General features: G+C 41.7%; 1 protein-coding gene across 1 annotated transcript in view; it reads left to right on the top strand.

Annotated features, from left to right (window-relative positions):
- ELL (elongation factor for RNA polymerase II) overlaps positions 1 to 22,666 on the top strand; it is a 1,387,197-nt gene that overhangs the window by 944,858 nt on the left and 419,673 nt on the right. The window contains exon 8 of the mRNA XM_044053846.1: positions 8,799 to 9,285. Within this exon, the coding sequence (XP_043909781.1) occupies positions 8,799 to 9,285 (487 nt within the window). The remainder of the gene's footprint in view (positions 1 to 8,798; positions 9,286 to 22,666) is intronic.

The following is a 22,666-nucleotide window of genomic DNA, read 5'->3' as shown; positions in this document are numbered from 1 at the left end:
GTCAGAAAAAGTGAATAACTGTATTTCTTGTGGGAAACAGATACCTCATAGGGATTACCATACTTTGTGTATACCTTGTTTAGGGCCTGAGCACGACGTTGTTGGATGCCGTTCTTGTGCTAGATTTAACAAACGCACTATTAAGAGAAGGTTAGACTGTGCCAGGTTAGTGTTTGGGAAGCGTTGTAACTATAAAATGCCGTCGGATACTCCGCCGGCTTCGGCTAAAAAACGCAAGGACAAAACAGCAAAGCCTAGAGGGGAAGAACCGACAGTCCCAGACGTCGGTTCTTTAGAGGGCTCAGTGGAGCCGGAGGTTTTGCCAGGTGTTTCTTTGGAGTCTCAGGGAGAGACTTTACTGTTACAGGATGTTTCCTCTCAAGAAGTAGGCCAGGCTGAGGGGGCTTCTCAGGTGGCTGTACTTCCCTCACTTCCTAAGGTGGTTAGGGCCTCCCCTTCTGTTCCCAAGGCTTCCTTAAGGGGCAGGCCAAGTTTTGCTTCAGTGGGGGTTTCTCCTAGTGCTTCAGGGTCTTTGCCTAAGAAACATATGCTTAAAATGGCAGAAGATTTGATTACTATGATAAGGGGTTCTATGCCCCCTCCTGATAAGAGGCCTAGGGTGGAACCTGAGCTTGAGAGTTTTGAGCAATGCTCGGAGGCTTCTGAGTCTTCGGCTGAGGACTTGCAGGAGTTCCCTACTTATTCTGATTCTGATGTGGATGATTCTACTCCTTCAGCTTCTCCTCCTGAGGATTTTTCATTTTCAGAGACTTTGCATTCCATGCGGGAGCATTTTAAATGGGAAGGCCAAGATTTCTCTGATTCCAGGAAAAGGCTTAGGGAGTTCTTGTTTTTACCCCAGCATAGGCCTTTAGCTATACCTCCTGTTTTGAATGTGGTAGAAGATGTTTTTGCAGAGGCTTCCCTGAATCCTGATTCTTTGCCTCCTGCCCCAGTTAAACCGGATAGGTATTATAGGGTGCCTGAAGCTCATAAGTATCTTTTTAAGAGTCCTAGGGCAGACCCGGAAACTGTCTCTCAGGGGCCTAAAGGTGTAAAGGCCTCAGTTGTTAAAAATCCTGTCCCTCCTGATAAAGAGGCAAGGGCTTTGGATAGATGGGGAAAGAAAGTGTATACTACTTCCACTTTAGCCATGAGGGCGTTGAATTGTCAGTTTCACATGTTAAAATATCAGAATTATCTTCTTTCGCAGTTGAAATCTAAGGTGGATGCTCTGGCGGAAGGTATTGACTGTAAAGAGTTGCAGGATTTAGTTCATGTGTCTGAACAGGTGGGTAAACATTCCTTGCAATGTGGTTTTGATGCTGTGCAGGCCTCCTCCAGGGTGGCTGCCACTGGTTCTGTTCTTCGTAGGCACGCCTGGATGAGAGATCAGAACTTAGCTGAGCATGTTAAGACAAGGATTTTGGATGCTCCTTTGCAGTCTGATGTGTTGTTTGGTTCGCCTGTGGAAGCAGTTTTGAAGAAAATGGAGGACAAGGCTAAATCTATGCAAACTGTTAAAGATTTTTTACAGGTGCAGCCTCCAAGTTTAGTAGAAATTGGCCTGCTAAGGGTTGGACTTTTCCTGCTTATGATTCCCAGTCTAGGGGTAGGTCTAGACGTGGTAGGGGCAGAGCTCAGGGTTCTTTTAGGCCTAGGACAGGGAGTTCCCCTGCTCAGAATTCTGGGGAGGGCAGGGGTCAGTCCTTTCGTAAGCAGACCCAATGACCTGCCTTTTCAGCTGCCAGTTCATTCTCGCCTGGCAGCACCGTTGGGAGGAAGGCTGTCTCTTTTCAAAGGAAATTGGGATTTAATTACCCAAGACAGATGGGTTCTGGATATCATTCACCACGGTTACAGGTTTTATTTCCATACCTTGCCTCCTTTCAAAGGCATGCCAGACATTCCTCCTCTACAAAGACAAGAGGCGCACAAGCAGATTACTCTTGTTACTCCAAATAGGGGCCATTCAGCCAGTTCCTGTGCCAGAAAGAGGCCTAGGATTTTATTCTCGCCTGTTCCTAGTACCAAAGACGGGGAACACGTGGAGACCAATTTTGGATTTATCTATCCTCAACACTTATCTGGACATTCCCAAGTTCAAAATGTTGACGTTACAACAGCTTTTACCTCTACTGGGCAAAGATCACTGGATGGTAACTTTAGATCTCAAGGAAGCTTACCTTCATGTGCCTATAAGATTAAGTTGCAGAAAGTATCTGCGTTTTCGAGCTGGAAGTTCTCATTATCAGTTCTCTGCATTGCCCTTTGGCTTATCTACTGCGCCCAGAGTATTCACAAAGGTTCTGGCTCCAGTGATAGCTTTCTTCAGGCTAAAAGGGATTCAAATCTACCCTTACTTGGACGATTGCCTGATTCTGGCTCAAGATAAGGAAGACCTTCTACAGCATCTGGAATACGTCATAGCAGTGCTAAGATGCCTAGGGTATTCTGTGAACGAAATAAAGTCCAGTCTAGTACCCTCTCAAGACATGTGCTTTCTGGGTGTGAGACTGAATACAGCAGCCCAGATGGCCTTTTTAACCCCGGACAAACAAAAGAATCTTTCCAGTTACTTCCATCAACTATCTCTTCAGTCCGGGCTGACTGCAAGGACAGTCCTTCAAGCCTTAGGGTTCATGGCATCTTGTATTCTGGTGCTTCCCAATGCCAAACTGCATATGAGGAAGCTACAATGGTATCTCAAAAATCTGTGGACACAGCACTGCCAGGATTTGGACACTGTCATTCAAATAATACCTTGCATTCAAAAGGAATTTTTGTGGTGGGCTCAGGAATGTCACCTAAACAAGGGACTCTCTGTGACCCGGCCAGAGGCAAGTCAGATTCTAACGACAGATGCCTCAGATGTTGCTTGGGGAGCTCATCTAAATGGAAAGTGGATACAAGACAAGTGGCCTGCCAGACTACTGCATCTACATATCAACATGAAAGAGATGTTAGCAGTTCAGTTTGCATTAATTGCTTTCAAGGAGTTACTTCTTCCAGGGCAGGTGTTGATTCTAACAGACAACACAACTGTCATGTGGTACATCAACAAACAAGGGGAACACATTCTTACCCATTGTGCAGACAAGCAATGATTTTATGGGAGACTGCGCTCAGTCTGCAACTAACTCTTCAGGCAAGGTTTCTGCCGAGAGCACAGAACTCCTTAGCAGATGTATTAAGCAGACAAATCATGGATCCCCACGAGTGGAAACTGGATCTTCATGTATTTCAAAAATTGACAGTGTCATGGGGAACTCCAGACATAGATCTGTTCGCTTCTCCACTAAACCACCAGCTGCCAAAGTTTTGCAGAAAGGATTTCATCACACAGCTTGGAAAGTGGATGCTCTTTCTTTCAGTTGGAAAAATCTTCATGTGTATGCCTTTCCACCTCTGCCTCTTCTTCCAAAGGTGCTTCTAAAGGTCAGACAAGACAAGCCAAGGATGATTTTAATAGCTCCAGATTGGCCTCGGCAGCACTGGTACCCATTACTGAGGAGTCTGGTAAGGAAGCCTCCATGGCCTTTACCCTTGATTCCACACCTGTTGTCTCAGAGGGACGGTCATCTGCTCAATGTCAAGCTTCACTCTCTACATCTAACAGCCTGGCATGTTCTGTTTTGAAAGACAGCAGGTCTCAGCTTCCTCAACAAGTTTTAAATGTGATTATGGAAGCCAGAAGACCTAGTACAAGGAAAGTGTACGCAGAAAAATGGAAGAGATTTTTGTTTTGGAGTGCAGCAAACAATTTGGAGATTACTGAGCCTAATTTGAGTGTGGCTCTTCAATATCTCACTGAGTTACTGGACAAAGGTTTGTCTTTCTCTTCCATTAAGATTCATGCTGCAGCAATTTCAGCTCACTATGATTGTGACCCACCATTGTTTTCGCATCCTTTGTTCAAGCAATTTCTTAGAGGGGCAAAGAATATAAGACCCCCACGAAGAGCTCCTACTCCTGCTTGGGATCTCAATTTTGTGTTGGAGAAACTTACTCTACAACCTTTTGAGCCTCTTGCTACTGCTGAATTGAAATACTTGTCATGGAAGACTGCTTTTTTGTTGGCCATTACTTCTGCAAGAAGGGTTTCTGAGTTGCAGGCCCTTATGGCAGTGGAGCCTTTTGATTTTTCATAAGGATAGGGTATCTTTACGTACTAATCCTTCCTTTATGCCTAAGGTGGTTTCTAGTGTGGCTTTAAACCAAACTATTCATTTGCCTACCTTTTATGCAGATCCCCAAAATAAAGGGGAAAAGATTTTGCACACTTTCGATGTACACAGGCTGTTGCGTTATTATTTGAGCAGGACTAAGGATTTTAGGCAGTCTCAGCAGTTGTTTGTTTCTTTTGCTTTGACTTCAAAGGGCAAGCCTGTGTCAAAACAAACTATTTCTAGGTGGATTGGGTGTTGCATTACATTTTGTTATTCCCATCATGGCAAGGAGATTCCAGCTGGGATTAGGCCTCATTCCACTAGGGCTACTGCCACTTCCACAGCATTTCTAAGGGGGGTGGCAACTAAGGATATTTTGGAGGCAGCTACTTGGAGTTCAGTGCATACTTTCTCTAAGCATTATCACCTTCCTCTCTACTCTAAGTCTAGGGCTGGTTTTGCCACAGCTATTTTGCAAGGCATGTTGTCAGTTCCTGCTTCCTTATGATTTGCCAGCCTCCCTTACCTCTGCTTTGGGATTCTACCCAATAGTTAGGACTGCAGCAATGTGGAATGAAGAACATAGTACAGTTTTGTACCTACCATAAATGTAGATGTTCGAGGATCCACATTGCTGCAGTCCAATTTACCCTCCCTCCTTCCCCTCTGTGTTTAGGGGTGGTTGTGTAGGTGAGGTTATATTCTGCTAATTGTGTATATATTGTATATATTTTTTTTTTGGTGCAGGTATTTTGGGAGTTTTTGTTTTTGGCCTTATCTTTTCAGGGTCTTCTGACATCTGGGGCAAGAAAAGACTGAGGATATGGCGTCGGTCATGCGCATTAGTACCCTGACGTACTGACGTCAGTCTAATGCGCCCTGACCGACGTCAGCCATATACTTTGGTATTCGGGCCGACTGGACAGCGGACTACCCAATAGTTAGGACTGCAGCAATGTGGATCCTCGAACATCTACATTTATGGTAGGTACAAAACTGTACTTTTCCTAGATGCCCCTTTACACAAAGATTTTGGGTTTGGTCCTAAGGCTGAAACTGTCCTTAAGAAAATGGAGGGTAAAGCCAAGGCCATGCAAACTATTAAGGTCTTCCTTCATGTCCAACACCATTGATTCAGCTGCAATTATCCTAGCAAATGGTTTCCAGCCCCCCCCCCCCCAAGTCTAAGCCTGGACAAAGGAAACCTAGTAGGGAAAGGAGCCAGGGACAGCACCAGAGGCCAAGACAGTGGCAATCTAAACCCATTAGACTTTTGGAATCCCGATCCCCAAGGACCTAGCAGGGAGCAATCGTGACTCTTGCATGACACTATTTTTCTACGAGAAGTGGACTTTCATTACTTGAGATCTATGGGTGCTAAACATCATTAAGAGGTTACAAACTCAAGTTTAAACTACCCTTTATTCACTCAGGCCTCCCAGACATTCCTCCAAACCAAACGACATGGGCCTTAATTAAAAAAAGAGCTATGTGCTCAGGACTCTGTGAAACCTGCACCAAAATCCTTTGCAAGAAAAACGTTTCCACACCAGACCTTTCCTGGTTCCCAGAAAAGGTACCTGGAGGCTAATTCTAAACCTGTCGAGGTTTAACCAGTTCTTACAGGTTCAAAATTCAAGATGCCAACTCTACAAAACTACTGCCCATGATTACCCCAATAGCCTTCATGATAAACTTAGATCTAAAAGATGCATACCTGTATAATCCCCATAGAAGTATCACACATAAGGTTCTTACACTTCAGAGCAGGTGTGAGGCACTTGTCAATTCTGTGCTCTGCCCTTTGTCTTATCTGCTGTACCCAGTGTCCTGACAAAATGCCAAGCCCCAATGATAGCCTTCTGCAGGGTAAAGGGAATTCAGATTTACCCTTACTTAAACAATTGTCTCATTCAGGCAATATGCTTAGTAAAACTCAAAGCAGGCCTGCTTTTATACCCAGTGCTTACTAACCTCAGTGGGTTCAACATCAATGCACAAAACTCTCAAACTCCACAAGCAGGATTGTGTTTCTAGGGGCCTTTCTGGACTCTGCTCTTCAGAAGGCTTTCCTTCCTCCAGACAGGGTTACCTTTCTAAACCTTTACTTCAGAAACATCTTGAACAGGAAATATCTCACAGCCAGAGAGTACCTCAGGGTCCTGGGATACATGGCCTGCTGCATTCTTATGATTCCCCCTGGCCAGATTGCATACGAGAGAACTGCAGTGGTATCTCAAAGATGTATGGTGTCAACATGCACAGTCTCTCACCTTCAGAATAAAACTGCTTCTTTGCCTCAGGAAAGAGTTTGCCTGGTGGGCCCAAGCATGCTTCCTCAATCCAGGCCTTCCCTTCAGGTTTGTCTCTCAGGACCACACTGACAATAGATGCATTAGAAATAGCCTGGGAAACTCCATTTCAACAGCCTCTAGACTCTAGGCAAATGGGACCCCCAAGTTCAAAAGCAAACACATCAACCTAAAAGAACTAATAGCACAAAATGGCCTGATTTTTCATTCCAAAACAAATGGAAATCCAGAACCATCCTGGTTAAGATGGACAATACCACAATTATGTGGTACATAAGGGGGGACCCACTCTTACCCCTTTTGTCACATAGCCATGGACTTTTGGGAAATGGGAAACTTATTGGGGCTGTACCTCTTGGCACAGAACGTACCAGGAGAAACCAATCAACTAACAAATCAGCTTAGCAGTTACCTGTCAGACCCCAACAAGTGGCAATTGCATTAGGAAGTATTTCTCAGCATTTTTGAAAACTGGGGAGTGCAACAAGTAGACCTTTTGCCACCAGACTATGCTTATTTGAAAAAGTTTTGCTCCAGGAAGAAAATGTAGTTGGCCTGGAAGACAAATGCCTTTTCCTTTCCTTGTAAGGGCATATTCCTTTATGATTTCCCCCAATACCACTGCTGCCAAGGATATTGCTTGAAAATAAGGGAAGAAGGGTCAGTAATTCTGATAACCCCAGAATGGCCGACACAGCAGTGATGCTCTCTATTTTTCAGTCCAAACAACAGGGAGCCATGGCAGTTGCTACAGTGAATGGACATGCTGATGCAGAACAGAGGCACAATAATACACCCCAACCTACACACACACAAATTGATAGCTTGGACGATACCTTGATCCCATCAAAAGGGTCTCTGCTTGATATACTATGAGGCCAGGAGACCTAGCACTTGGATGTCTTGTTCTGTCAAATGGAAAAGATTCCTTATTTGGTGCAGACAGAAGGGACAAAACCCTCATCAAGCCGAGATTGCTTTCAACCTGTCAAACTTTATTCAGCCTTTTTTAAAAAAGGTCTTTCCTACTCCTCTGCAAATTCCACACTTCTGCTGTTTCTGCCTGTCTGCCACCTCCTCAACCTCCTCTGTTTTCACATTCTGTTATGGAACCATTTCTGAGGGTTGTCTACGTTAGGCCGCCTAGGAAACCTCCTATTCCGCTTTGGGACCTCAGTTTCATTCTGGAGAAAGCTCATCCTTCCACCCTTTGAACCAATGGCCACTGTTGATATAAAATTCCTGGCCTGGAAAATAACCTTTCTACTAGCCATTACCTCAGCCAGAAGTATGTCAAAGCTTCAAGCCGTTATGTTTGCAACATTTCGTCATTTTCCACCAAGTCAGGATGTCTCTCAGGACCACCCTTTCCTTTTTGCCCAAGGTGGTGACAGAGACTTCTTTAAACAATATCATACTTTTACCTGCATTCCTAACCCTCAGACCAAGGGAGAAGGGATCCTCCATTATTTGGATGTGTATAGGCAACTATGTTACTACCTGGACAGAACCAAGTATGTTGGGAATTCAGACCACTGTTTGTATATAATATATAATTTGTATATATTTATACATTTTTTTTTTGTGGCCTCTCCCACCTTCCTTCCACTTTGTGTTCTTTTCTTGGTATATTGTTGGAGTGACTGCATGAATTCAGTGTGCCTGCTTAGCTAACTGCAACCTTTTTGCATCATCGTTTCAGATGAGGCATGGATCAAAGGAAGATGTCAAGCAAAAAAATACTCTGATCTTGGCTGTTCTCATTGCTGGAATATATAGCAAGATTTACTTATTTAATGTCATCTTTGTGTTGCCTGTGATGGATAGCTTATGTTATGTCCTGCCTCTAATCCCAAAGCATGTGTTTGTCTCATTAAAGTATTTCTTCTTGTACTACAAGGGCTATGGCTGCTGTAAACAAAGGTTGTCAGTATTATGCAGTCTGCTCTGTACTGAGGATCTTGCCCTAGTGATTGCAGTAGAAATACTAGGCAGGAAGCAGATGTGGAAAGAAGTTGCAAACTTTTCTTTATTAAGGGTGAGAAGTTTGGCAGAGTTGGATGCTATGATGCAAGCATTACGTAGAAGTTAAGAATGCTGAAAAAAGAAGGGGAATGAATTCCATCATTTCCATTTATTGTGAGTATCTCACATAAATTTTCATTGTCTGTATTACAAAATTTTTGTAGATGTTCATGGCAGTATTGAACTTTTGGTTTTGCAAATTAGTAGTACATTGAAAGGGTTTTACATTATTTGGCTCCAGGCAGTGTTGTGTGAAGACTCACAAAGGTCATTTTATTATATTTTTTAATAGAAACGGCTACTTCCCACTGAATTTACTGATCCTTTGGTCAATAAAAAGCCTAGGATATCTCACCTTGCCAGTAGAACTCAACCGACTTTAAATGGTAAGCTAAATTCCACCACTGAGAAGGATGTGCCTAGCCCTGTAGTCCAGTCATCTGGAGCAGATACTTTCACTTCCAGCGCTCATTCTCCTGCCTTGGATATGCTTCAGACTCATGATCCTCTTTCAGATGTTAGCAATGACTCTAGCCACAGCGGTAAAGATTGCGACATGCAGGAGCCAATAGATAGGCTTGGCCATCTTCCAGCAAAGGATTGTTTGCAGGCAAGCGAAGAAAACTCACATGGCAAGTCCAAGAAAAAAAGTAAAAAGCACAAAGATAAGGAGAAAAATAAGGAGAAGAAAAGTGAAGAGAATCCAATTTCAAGTCAAGGAAACAGTGACTTAATAACATGTGAGGTACACAAGAGCAGTGTTCCAGAGAAAAGCACAGGTGAGACGTTTGGTGTATTCTTTAGTCAACTTCTGCACAAGGAAATTGCATTCATTTTTTTTTTTTCATGAAAACAGCTTTCCATAATGTTAGTACTGTGGTATTAAGTGAAGTGTGAAAACAGAAATTGTGTAAAGTGCAAATTGGTGTCTTGGTATATGCTTTCATTTTTTAAGCAAAGAATTCTTTTTTCATAAAAAATGAATGTTTCTGTTTGAGATAATGGTTTATTGTTTTTGACACTGTCCTCACAAAATTCTCAGCACTTTGGTAACAAAACTTTTTTTTTCTTTTTGGAAAAGACTTTTGTCCTAGAAGAACCAGCACACGGTTATTCCACTGATATAATTTGCACTGGGGTGTCCAGAAATAGCATATACCCATTAATCTGGCTTTGTAATGGTGGTAGTAAGTAGTGCATTTTAGGGTTTTGAGTATTCCGTCTTGTCATAGTCTCTTTTCTTGTTCTTCTGCGGTAGCTTCTTGAATGCCTTTATCCTTTCAAAAAAAAATTCATATAGTCTTTGTAGTGTGATGTCTCTTTAGTCTGGATGCCTACTGTACATCACATTTATTTCATATTGCATGCTCTGCTGTCATCACTTTCATACCCATTTTAGAAAGAATTCCTTTCCAGATTTTAGTAGTTAAAAGGGATGTTGGACCTGTCCAAAAATATAACTTGTGTATCCAGTGCTCCCGTAACAGTCCGTAATTTTGTTTGAGGAGGTACACATCTCTACACAATCTTCCTTGATGCTTTACTCCTAATGTTTTTTCACAACCGATGGCTTGGGGCGCAGCAAAGGACATGAAAACATATTACAGTACCTGATATTGTCAGTTTTTCATCTCATCCTCACACATGGGTCCAGATCCAATCCATCAGATCTAACTTGGCCAATACTAAACTCGTGGCAACCAAAAATGTCTCACTTCCCCTTGCCCACAGTGCATCTCACCCTGTCACCACATATCTCATTTTCCTCTTTGAGAAGACATGGTCTAAAGCTTCTGGCTCTTGGACTGTCAGGTGATATTTACAATAATTACTCTTTTATTAACCTACTTTTGTGATTAAGTTTATTGTTGTCTCCCCTTTGTCTCTGAACTCTTCTTTCCAGCTTTTTTTTATTAGGTTACTTTCATTTTCTCTCCCCCTTTCCACTAATAGCTGTTTTTTTTTACTAGGTTACTCTGCCTTCTCCCCTATACCATTTGTGCTGTCCTTACTACTCTTAATATTTCTATTTTCCCCCTTTCTTTCCTTATTAAAAAATAAATAAAACATTTCACACTGAGCTAATCGGAGGAAGGGCTCTGAGCTAACTAATCTGTGATATATAACATTAAGTGTCCTGTTTTTAGCTTATTTCTGAGTTATTTATAGCACTTTTATTTTACTCACTGTGTGAGGTGTTAAGTAGAATTTTCTACAGTTGTTAAGCATCTGGTTGGGTTTGTTGCTTCTGATTTTTGTTTCCCACCCTCCCTCTTCTTGGTATCCTGTTTTTATACTTGGCTTTTGCTGTTGCCTGCCCCTACTGTAAATTTGATCTGGGACACTCCTACCATTCGTGTCGTTACCTCATTCTACCTATTCCAGGGAGAACATTTGAGAAGGCCAACCCAGTTAGCTTCTCCTCCTCCTTTTCCCTTTCCATTTTACAAAAGAAAACATTTTCTAAGCTTGTTTCCTGCCTTTCCTATAAGTTGTCTAGTCCAGATACAGATGTGCTGTATCCAGGACTGTTTGTAAGCTTCTGAGCCCCCAAGCCTTTCTGTGTTGGAGGGAAGCCTTCTAACTTAATTTTCTTTCTTAGAACTAGCCAGTTTTCTAGTTTCAGTACTCAAGTCTGTTTCTTTGAGCTCAGCACTTGTTCAGAACTCATTGTAAGCACTAAATAAGCTACAGCACTCAACTTTCCACACTTGTCTAGAGGAAAACGTTTTTTTAGTACTTAATAAATAAGCACCTATCCAGGCATGTCCAAGTGTCAGCTCCCGGTGTTTTCTCCTGTCTACTTGATGAAACTGGGCATCTTGCGGCAGTGCAGCAATTGCCTCATGTACACAGACAACCCTCTCCTACCACCCAACACTACAACCTGTGGAGAGATGCACTTTTATAACCAAACTGGAAGCAAAGCTCTCTTCACCCAAGACTGGACTAGACAGTCAAGAGGAGAAGGTAAACACTTGCACCACACTCATCACATAGTCCCTTAAAACCTACACCACCAAAGCACACACACAGAAACACAAAACACACACCTACATTCGCGGAGGCTCTCAAAAAAAATCTACCCAAGCACCAAGCAACAGGGACCTCCAAAGCTGAAACGCAAGCAACCTCCACCCCCAACACAACCCAAATGACACACAGACCACAAACTCAGTGTGCCTCTCAACCACAGCCCATAAGGCATAACAACATACCCAACACTCTAGTCATAGGTGACTTTATAGTCAGGCACACTGATGTTCCACTCACCAGGCTAAACAAGGAGAAAGTTACTGTCAGCTGCCTGTCAGGTTACCACAATTCAGTTGAGTAAAAAATCCACCTTTATCAAATGTACAGAGCTTTCGGGTAAACACCCTTTATCAATGATCAACATAAGGTTCATTAAAAATCAGTTTAAATACACCCAGAATGCGTCACATGACCTGCAGCCATAGTCATATGACCATATGCAATCTTAAATATACCAAATACATGAGTTTAAAAAAACAATATACATATATATATATATATATATATATATATATATATATATATAAAAGACATGTACAATTAAAAAACATAACAGTATATAACTATAACATACATTTATATAAAGTATTATTTATAACCCTTATTTCAATTTAGTATGTTGTATTCTAACTAGTATTGGTTTTAAAGATACAGCTGCATTCAAGCCTGGACTAATGTCAGCTGATAATCGTACAATCCAGTCATATTCCCTTACATCCAAAAGATTACATAAATCCCCTCCTCTAGATGGTTTATTCAGCATATCTATCACCCTACACTTAAATGCATGATTTTCCCCTTGTTCTTTTATTTGCTTGTACAGGGCATTATTATCACATCGTGCCCTAATATTGGATTTATGTTCAATAATACGCTCCTTGAGCTTTCTTGTGGTCTTCCCAACATAGAATGAAGGGCATGCAACACAAGTTGCTATATATATTACAAAACTGGATGTACATGTGGCTAAGCCATGAAAAACAAATGACCTATTCGTAACCGGATGTTTAAATATACTATTGGAGTTCATTCCATCACCAGTAATGGGTACAATATCACCACAACAACTGCAGTTATAACAGCAGAATGTGCCCTTGCTCTTCCTTCTAGACGAAGCATCAACATTATTATTAACAAAATCCTTATAACATAGTAAATATTTTAGTGATTTTTTATTTCTATAAGTAAAAGATGGTGTATTACCCACTAATGCCTTAATGTCATCTTGAGCCAAAAGGACCCTCCAATACTTACTGATCACACGTCTAACAATATGGGATTTACCATTATAGGAAGTAATGAATCGCAATTTCACATCTGATGTATGGTCCTGTGGATCAACACCAGTCTCTTCATTTATACAGAATATAGGTCTATATAAAGTATGTCTATTATCTTCTGTGCCCTTTCTTATACTAGTTACTAGAGTTTGGGAGTATCCACTATTACTAAGTTCATCACATGTTTCATCCATTTGTCTAGAAAAAACTGCGTCAACAGTGTTTAATCTACTTACTCGTATAAGTTGTGCTTTTACTATACCTCTAAAGACATGAGGTGCATGCATACTGGACGCATGTAAATATCTACCGGACGATACTTCTTTCTTATATATGGCAGTGTTGATTATATTGCCTTGCATTGTCAAAATCACATCTAAGAAATTTAAATGGTTACTAGAACACTCCATTTTAAACTTCAAAAAAGGAGTTGTGTTATTCAAATAACTTACAAATTCTGCAAGTTCAGGTAAAGGGCCTCCCCAAATGAAGAAACAATCATCCACAAATCTTTGATAGAAACTGATGTTATTATTCATAAACCTTTCACCATCAAATATGTGCACTTTCTCGCATTGATGCAGTACTATGTTAGCATAGGTGTTAGCAACGGGAGTACCCATTGCTACACCTGTTAATTGTAGATAGTATTCTTCATTAAACATAAAGACATTATTCCGTAGGACTACATCAAGCAACATACATATGTTCTCAATATGCCTAGATGTAAAGCCTGAGCATTGTGTTAAAAATTCACGTATAGAATCAAGACCATATTCTGCTCCAGAATTCGAAACTGAAGAATTCAGTTCCGGAAAATTATCTAGAGTATCTAGTAAGCCAACAGAGCTTTTCAAAGTATTAGACCGGACACTATTATCTTCATTTATTCTTTTAGTTTTTATGGCAATATCAGTCTTAAGCCAAGAGAAGATGTTTCCAGACTGGAAATCATTAATGTCCCTGATAAGCTTACATTTTTTAGTTGTTTCCAACCTGTCGTCAAGAGCTGATAATCTATCCAACATGGATTGATAGATAGACGTCGCATTCTTAGAACAGGGCATTGCCAACAGTTCTTCTTCCATAGAAATGATTTCTTTATTCAATTCAAGCTCCATACTCGAAAAATATTCATTCATTAGTACCATATAGTCATGACTTAGTTTAAGATTCAAACATTGCCACTTTTTTAAAAGGTCTGGATAGGTATTACCGTAAGAGGGCATTTTTAATACCCTAAGTCCACGAGGAACCACACCTTTCTCAAGATAGGCTGTGAAGCTGAAATGCTGCCATTGAAGGCGCTTAAATGCACCCATCTTCCTTTCCAGAGCATATAATAGACGTTCATATTCCAACAAGCTCACGGATGGTGCAGTTGGTATTTTTTCATTACCAGTCAAAGTCTCAGTAGAAACTTGTAGAAGCGGGTTTACTTCCCTTTCAAACCAAGATTTCAAACAATTTGAAGAGTCTAGTAGCATTTAATGACCTTTGTGAGAACGAAATAAGAAATGTTTATAATAGTAAACATGTTATTAATAAGTTTAACCTTATTATCCTGAATTTTCAGCTTTAAAGGAACTAAGACAGGACCCTAATATTATAATAAAACAAGCTGATAAAGGGGGTTCAGTGGTAATTATGGATAGGGGTAAATATTTTGATTCTGTTTTAAATCTGCTTTTGGACGAGATAGCCTTTAAGCGAATACCTTATGTGGAAGTAAAGAGATGTATTACTTATATTAGCATGTGTATTTATGACATTTAATTATCAGGTGATATTTCTTTAGATTTGTTTAACTTTTTTACTGTACCCAGTCCAGTAATACCCCAATTGTATGGTATTCCTAAGGTCTGTAAGTCCAAGGATAATCCCCCAATGAGACCCATTGTCTCCGGCAATGGGTGGGCCACTGAACCCATTTCTCTATATTTGCAGAGACAATTAAAACCTTTATTGGTCCATTGTAGTACAGTTTTAAAAGATACAATGGACTTTTTGTTAAAACTTAAAAAATGGCAGATGGAAATTAATGGGCATGAAATGGAACAAAGGGTTCTACATATGGTAGTGATGGACATTACATCATTATTCACTGTTATTCCGATTGAATATGGTCTTGATTCTATACGTGAATTTTTAACACAATGCTCAGGCTTTACATCTAGGCATATTGAGAACATATGTATGTTGCTTGATGTAGTCCTACGGAATAATGTCTTTATGTTTAATGAAGAATACTATCTACAATTAACAGGTGTAGCAATGGGTACTCCCGTTGCTAACACCTATGCTAACATAGTACTGCATCAATGCGAGAAAGTGCACACATTTGATGGTGAAAGGTTTATGAATAATAACATCAGTTTCTACCAAAGATTTGTGGATGACATTTGGGGGAGGCCCTTTACCTGAACTTGCAGAATTTGTAAGTTACTTGAATAACACAACTCCTTTTTTGAAGTTTAAAATGGAGTGTTCTAGTAACCATTTAAATTTCTTAGATGTGAGTTTGACAATGCAAGGCAATGTAATCAACACTGCCATATATAAGAAAGAAGTATATTCCGGTAGATATTTACATGCGTCCAGTATGCATGCACCCCATGTCTTTAGAGGTATAGTAAAAGCACAACTTATGCGAGTAAGTAGATTAAACACTGTTGACGCAGTTTTTTCTAGACAATTGGAAGTAACATGTGATGAACTTAGTAATAGTGGATACTCCCAAACTCTAGTAACTAGTATAAGAAAGGGCATAGAAGATAATAGACATACTTTATATAGACCTATATTCTGTATAAATGAAGAGACTGGTGTTGATCCACAGGACCATACATCAGATGTGAAATTGAGATTCATTACTTCCTATAATGGTAAATCCCATATTGTTAGACGTGTGATCAGTAAGTATTGGAGGGTCCTTTTGGCTCAAGATGACATTAAGGCATTAGTGGGTAATACGCCATCTTTTACTTATAGAAATAAAAAATCACTAAAATATTTATTATGTTATAAGGATTTTGTTAATAATAATGTTGATGCTTCGTCTAGAAGGAAGAGCAAGGGCACATTCTGCTGTTATAACTGCAGTTGTTGTGGTGATATTGTACCCATTACTGGTGATGGAATGAACTCCAATAGTATATTTAAACATCCGGTTACGAATAGGTCATTTGTTTTTCATGGCTTAGCCACATGTACATCCAGTTTTGTGATATATATATAGCAACTTGTATTGCATGCCCTTCATTCTATGTTGGGAAGACCACAAGAAAGCTCAAGGAGCGTATTATTGAACATAAATCCAATATTAGGGCACAATGTGATGATAATGCCCTGTACAAGCATATAAAAGAACAAGGGGAAAATCATGCATTTAAGTTTAGGGTGATAGATATGCTGAATAAACCATCTAGAGGAGGGGATTTATGTAATCTTTTGGATGTAAGGGAATATGAATGGATTGTACGATTATCAGCTGACATTAGTCCAGGCTTGAATGCAGCTGTATCTTTAAAACCAATACTAGTTAGAATACAACATACTAAATTGAAATAAGGGTTATAAATAATACTTTATATAAAGTATATGTTGTATACTGTTATGTTTTTTAATTGTACATGTCTTTTATATATATATATATATATATATATGTGTATATATATATATATATATATATATATATATATGTATGTATGTATATTGTTTTTTAAACTCATGTATTTGGTATATTTAAGATTGTATATGGTCATATGACTATGGCTGCAGGTCATGTGACGCATTCTGGGTGTATTTAAACTGATTTTTAATGAACCTTATGTTGATCATTGATGAAGGGTGTTTACCCGAAAGCTCTGTACATTTGATAAAGCTGGATATTTTACTCAACTGAATTGTGGTATTCTTTGTATATTGGTGTTTCGACAGCTGCAGCTGCCTGTCAGGTGCCAGGATCCGCCACATAACACATGCACTTAGGTCACTCCACAGCAAGTACAAATATGACTCTGTCATTGTCCATGTTGGTGTAAATGACCTGAGACGTACCTTCCTGGACTGCATGAAAAGAGACATGGAGGAGCTTTCTGATCTTGTAGCCCAGGCAGGTATGACCCTAGCCCTGAGTAGCATCCTGCCATCATCCAGAATGATACCACAGTACAAGGACAAAGTGATTGACTTAAACAATTGCCTAAGCTTCTGGTGTCATTCTAAGGAGATCCAGTATCTGTCTGCCTGGGATGACATGATTGACAAACCACGATGCTTTGCCAGAGATGGCCTGCACCTGTCGCCTTGGGATTCCGGATACTGGCTAAGGCTCTTGCCACCCATATAGTGCCTTTTTCAGGCAAGATTCAAATGACAAATTCACTACCGTAACAGGTACAAGCAAGCAAAATCTGAGGGTAATGCTGCTTAATGCAAGAAGTCTAAACCTCAAAATGCACTCACTCGAGGCACTCCTTAAAATGGAGGACATCAACATCTGTGCAATGACAGAGACCTGGTTCAAGGCTCCAGAGAGCACCCCTGCATTACCAGGCTACAAGTCATACCACACCTTTCGGCCACCTAACCTGGACCGAAGCACTAAAGGCGGAGGCGTGTCCATATTCAGTAAGAATATCCACACCTCCAGGCTAGTTGCTCAGCATAATGCAGCTGAGATTATCCAAGTGCAACTAACTCTGGGCAAGACCACAATGAAAATTGCAGCTTACTACAGATCCCCCACCATGCCCCAGGATTCCCACTCCTCATTTCTTGATACACTGGAAAATGTTAGGGTACAACCTAAGACCCTAATAATGGGCGATTTCAAGTACTCCACCATTAACTGGGAAAACTACTCATGTACCAACTCTTGTGCTCAACGTTTTCTGGAATTCATAAATTCAAATGCCTTGGATCAACTTATCCACACCCCCACCAGGGGCAGCAATATCCTAGATCTGGTCATTAGCAACATGGGCAACTGGTGTTCCACACCAGAGGTCAGTTCCTCGTTGGTCATATCCGACCACAAGCAAATCACCCTAGACATCCACATCCCACCCCCACCCCCATTAGGGAAACCACCATAAAAAAATTTCTCTAAAGCCAACTTCACACTTCTTAAGACCGAGGTGGCAAACTTCACAACACCCATGCTGACTGACAACAGAGATACGACTGCTGAATCCTATACAGTTGCACTTTATAAGCACTTACACGAGTGCATGGATCGTGCAATCCCTAACAGAATCAAGATGCTATCCTCCAAAAACAGAAGACAATCTGGTGGTCCCCTGCTATAAACAAACTCTACAACAGAAGAAAGAAACTATTGGAAAAAAGAGTAAAATCCCATGATTGGAGGAACTCTGTGGTCAGCCTCAGTAAGAAGCTGAGATCCCTCATAAAATCCTGCAAAGCTAGTTACGAAAACAAAATCTCCACTGATTCTAAAGATAACCACAAAGCATTCTATAGCTATGTCAAGAGTCTCAATGGCAACACTCTGATCTTCTCTGAGTTACAGCACAATGGCACTAAATATACAGAACCAACTGATATTGCCAACATCCTGGCAGATAGGTTCAGTGCTAACTTTACCCCTCTCTCATCCCCTAAAGGGCCCATGTCTATACCGAAAGAATGCAAAGTACCTGTAATCATGGCTGCACAGGTAAAAAAAAAACACCCTCCAAAGCCAAGAACACAGCATCCGTGGAATCTGACAACATCCCTGGCTGCGTTCTGCATGAACTACGGAGCGAACTGGCACCCAACCTAAGTACTATGTTTAATCATAGCCTCACCTCAGGCTTTGTGCCCACTGAATGGCGCACAGCAACGGTTATCCACTCCACAAAGGGGGAGCCACCATGGATCCCAGGAACTACCGCCCCATTAGCCTGATGAGCCTGGTCTGCAAGGCTATGGAGCGTATCATCATGGAACTTATAAACAATGACATTGGTAATCTCCAAACTCTGGACCCTACCCAGTTCGGGTTTGTAAAAGGCAGATCGTCTCTTAAACCTTCTTTGAAGTGGTCACCAAAGCCGTAGATGAGGATAAGGTGGTTCACACAGCCTATCTAGATCTCGCCAAGGCTTTCGCCACCATCCCCCACTTTGGAATTATAGGCAAACTCACTAAACTAGGTATAAATCCGTATGTCACAAGATGGGTTGCCACCTGGCTCACTGACAGAACCCACACTGTGAAAGTAGCAGGCTCTAAATCTAACTTCAGACCAGTGACAAATGGAGTACTACAGGGTTCAGTCCTAGGTCTTCTCCTGTTTGGTATTTACTTCTCTGAAGTACAGGCTAACACAGAAGGTCTTTGGCTAACAAAGTTCGCAGATGACTGCAAACTAGGAGCCATAATCAAAACTCCTAATGATGTGGACATTCTACAAAAGGGCCTCACTGAAACAGATGCCTGGTGTCAAAGCCATGGCCTCAAGCTCAATGCCAAAAAGTGCATTGTCATCCCTTTTGTTAAAAACTCTCTACCCATGAACTACCACATAGGTGGTAGTCTGCGTAACACCAAACGTGTAATAAGAGACCTTGGGACACAGGTGGACAGTAGTCTCTCCTTTGATAATCACATCGCCACAGTAGTCAGGAAATCCTTCTACATGGCACACCTCATCACAAAAGGTTTCTCATCCAGGAAAAAAGTGGTCATTGTTCCCCTCTACTCATCACTCATTAGACCCATTATAGAGTACAACGCCCCTTTTGGTATGTACCTCACAAGACATCTGCAACAATTGGAAAGGCCACAGAAATACCTCACAGAGGATTACTGTACTCAAACAGATGCCTTACGCAAACTTTCTCAAAAAAACTCTAGCTTTACTCTGTCGCATATCACCTACCCAGAGGTGATCTCTGTCTATCATACAAAGCTATGTCAAACCTAGAGCTGTTGGACATGCTCCATGTAAAGAAATCCCAATCCCTCTGAGCTACACGCTCTAGGGACCTAAACCTTGTCACCACAATAAACAGAACATGCTGGGAGGGATAGATTCCTGTCTCAGAGACTTCCAATACTCTGGAACAAACTACCTGTCTATATCAAACAAAGCTCCTCATTAGCACTCTTCAAAAAAAATCTTGATGATTGGATGGGATATAGGAAATTCACCCCAGGGGTCATTTCTGTGGCTCTGCTTGACAGGGGCACAGGAAAATAATTTTCTTGGGTGGCAAAAGCCAGGGTACCATTTGGCTAAGCTTTTATAGGCCCTAGAGCCAGTAGCCTAGTACCTACCTATGAACCTATAAAAAACTTTCCTCCCCCTTTCTGAGAAGTTTGTTGTGTGTACCCTTTTGTGTGTGTGGGTGTATTCTTAGCCTTTCCTTTTCTTCATGACTGAGAAACAGGATAAGCTAGCGGGCTTTAAGAAGTGCACAATGTGCAGTCACAAAATTCCCTTCAGTGACTCACACTCCCTGTGAGTATACAGCCTGGAGCCCCTTCATCTGCAGGAAGACTGCGCTTTTTGCCATTCCTTCAACCACAGGACCTTGGTTGAAAGGAAGAATAAACTAATTTTGAGAGGCATTCTACCATCTGCATTCGAAGAGGCCATTTCTGGTAGTGATCCTAATTCTGTGACAACATCTAAATCAAGGTTGGCTCATTTGAGCCCCGCTTCTTTTTCCTCCAAAAGTGGTGAGAGAGGAAAAAGTGGCCTTTCTCTGCTCCTACGGATCCTTCAGAGCTGAGATTTAAGACTTCGAAACCTCCTAAGTCTACTGAATCAGTGTCTCTGTCGTAACCTTCGGTGCCGAGCATCTCTCTATTGGATCTTGCTTCTTCGGCTCCAAGTCTGTTGGGTAATGATAGATTATATCCGTTGATGTCTGATCTGGCCACCAGTCACTTTAAACTGATTGTGACTCTTCCAAGGACTTGGTCCTCCCAGACTATGGAGCCTGTATTTTCAAGGGTACCGTCCCTCTTTTTGAGCTGGCCTAGATCTCCATCAGCATCCTCTTCCCATTCAGCCAGGAGCCTTACAGAAGAAGACGTGTAACAAATGCTACAGAAAATCTTGTGGGAGCAGGGTATCACTAAGTTCCCTTTGCCTTTACCCAAAAGATCCAAGGTCTACCCAAGCCATCCACTCCCCCTCTAACTCCTACTCTGACTTCAGGGCAAGCTTTGGAGTCATCAGATCTGATAACACCCGGTGTCTTTCAGCTCGGATCTGAAGATGTCCATTTCCTCGGATCAGAACTTTGCTCAGAGCTCTTTGGTCTTTTCAGAGCCGGAGAGCTCCTGGAGCCCCAGCAAGCCTTGTGAACCATGAGTGCGCTTGACTCTCAGACCTTTGGAGCAGTCCCTGCACCTTGAGGCTTCCGCTCAGGTGAGCTCTGCTTCGGTTTCTACCCCGGGCAAGTTGTCATGAGGGCTGGAGAGGACCCTGTCCCGCAGGCATAGCTTGTCGGAGATGGAGTCCCTCTCCACTCAGGAGCAGTCAATTTTTGGGGTTGTGGAGAGGGCTATAGCTGCCACTGCATCTAGAAAGTCACTTGCCCCCTCTGATCCTCAATCCCATTAATGTCCTCTGTGCACTTCTGATCAGGACGTTCCGCAGGGACCATGGGAACTTGTGGGCCACAATACCCATCGGGGTACCTCTGCCTCTTCAGATAATTCCCTAGAGTTATCCAACTGAGGAGGTCCCCTCGGAAGTGACCATGCAAGAGGAAGCATTTGAACTCCATGGTAGAGTTGGCCACGGAGGCAACTACCGCAATGAGGGAGAAGATCCCTACAGTCACCTCTAGAGGATTTTTCCTTCAGGGAAATCCTAGAGATTGTAAAACAGGGGTGTGGTTGGCAGTCCAGTAATCCTTCACCTGAAGAGAGTGTACCTGGTGGCCTTTGGTTCCCAACTATCTACCTTCTGGGTCACTCTGCCCACCAGTGAGCTCATAGAATTGACCTCTCGGCAGGCATGTAAGAGCCCAAATTCAATCAAACCCTACTTCCCGGAGTTCAAACAAAATAATTACTGCTCCAGCTGACAAGACTTTTTGAATAAAAGGGGTTGTAGTAGATGCCGTGGTCATGGTGGCGGCAACCCAAAAGGAGCTATCAGAGGAGAGTTCTGTTATTCATTATCTTAATAAAGATTCCAGGATGATGGATAGATGCAGGAAGCGAGTCTTTTCTTCCATGACTTTTGCCTTACGATTGCTGAACTACCTTTGCCATTTCACCAGGTTGCAAAGGGATCTTATCAACGACCGTCAGATACCCTTGAAGGAACAGTAGTTGAGGGAACACAAGAAAAGGTGGCTTTCCAGTTAGCTACCCTACACTCTGTAGCTAACTCTTCATGAGAGCCCTCATACATGCAGTTGACGGAACGAGTAGAGTGGTGGGTTCTGACATATCTATGAGAAGGCATGCCTGGATACGCCTATGCAGGTTTGCACCGCCTTTTAAGTCTTTGTTTGTCAATGCTCCATTTGACGGCACATCCCTTTTTGATCCCAAGGTCAAAGATACATTATCCAGCTGTGAAAGAGGGTAAGACCCTTTCATGTGGGTGCAAAGGATAATATCCAGAGGTTACCAAATCCCCTTCTGCCACCAACACTCCCCCAAACAAAAAAATACCAGGTGTTCCACCCAGTCAAAGGAATAAGTAGTCATTCAAAGTCAAAACCTGCTGGAAAAGTCATCCAAGAGGTCTCCCAAGACCAGAGAGGATTCGGAACTTACTCAAGGTTCTTTTTAGTTTAAAAAAAACGGGGAACTGGAGCCAAATTCTGGATCTTGGCAAATTAAACAAGTCAGTTCACCGCAA

Source organism: Protopterus annectens, chromosome 13.part0, assembly GCF_019279795.1.
Source record: "Protopterus annectens isolate FY-2018-M chromosome 13.part0, PAN1.0, whole genome shotgun sequence".
NCBI classification, from domain to species: domain Eukaryota; kingdom Metazoa; phylum Chordata; order Ceratodontiformes; family Protopteridae; genus Protopterus; species Protopterus annectens.
The sequence above is the reverse complement of the archived record's forward strand: the minus strand, read 5'-3'. Positions and strand labels throughout refer to the sequence as shown.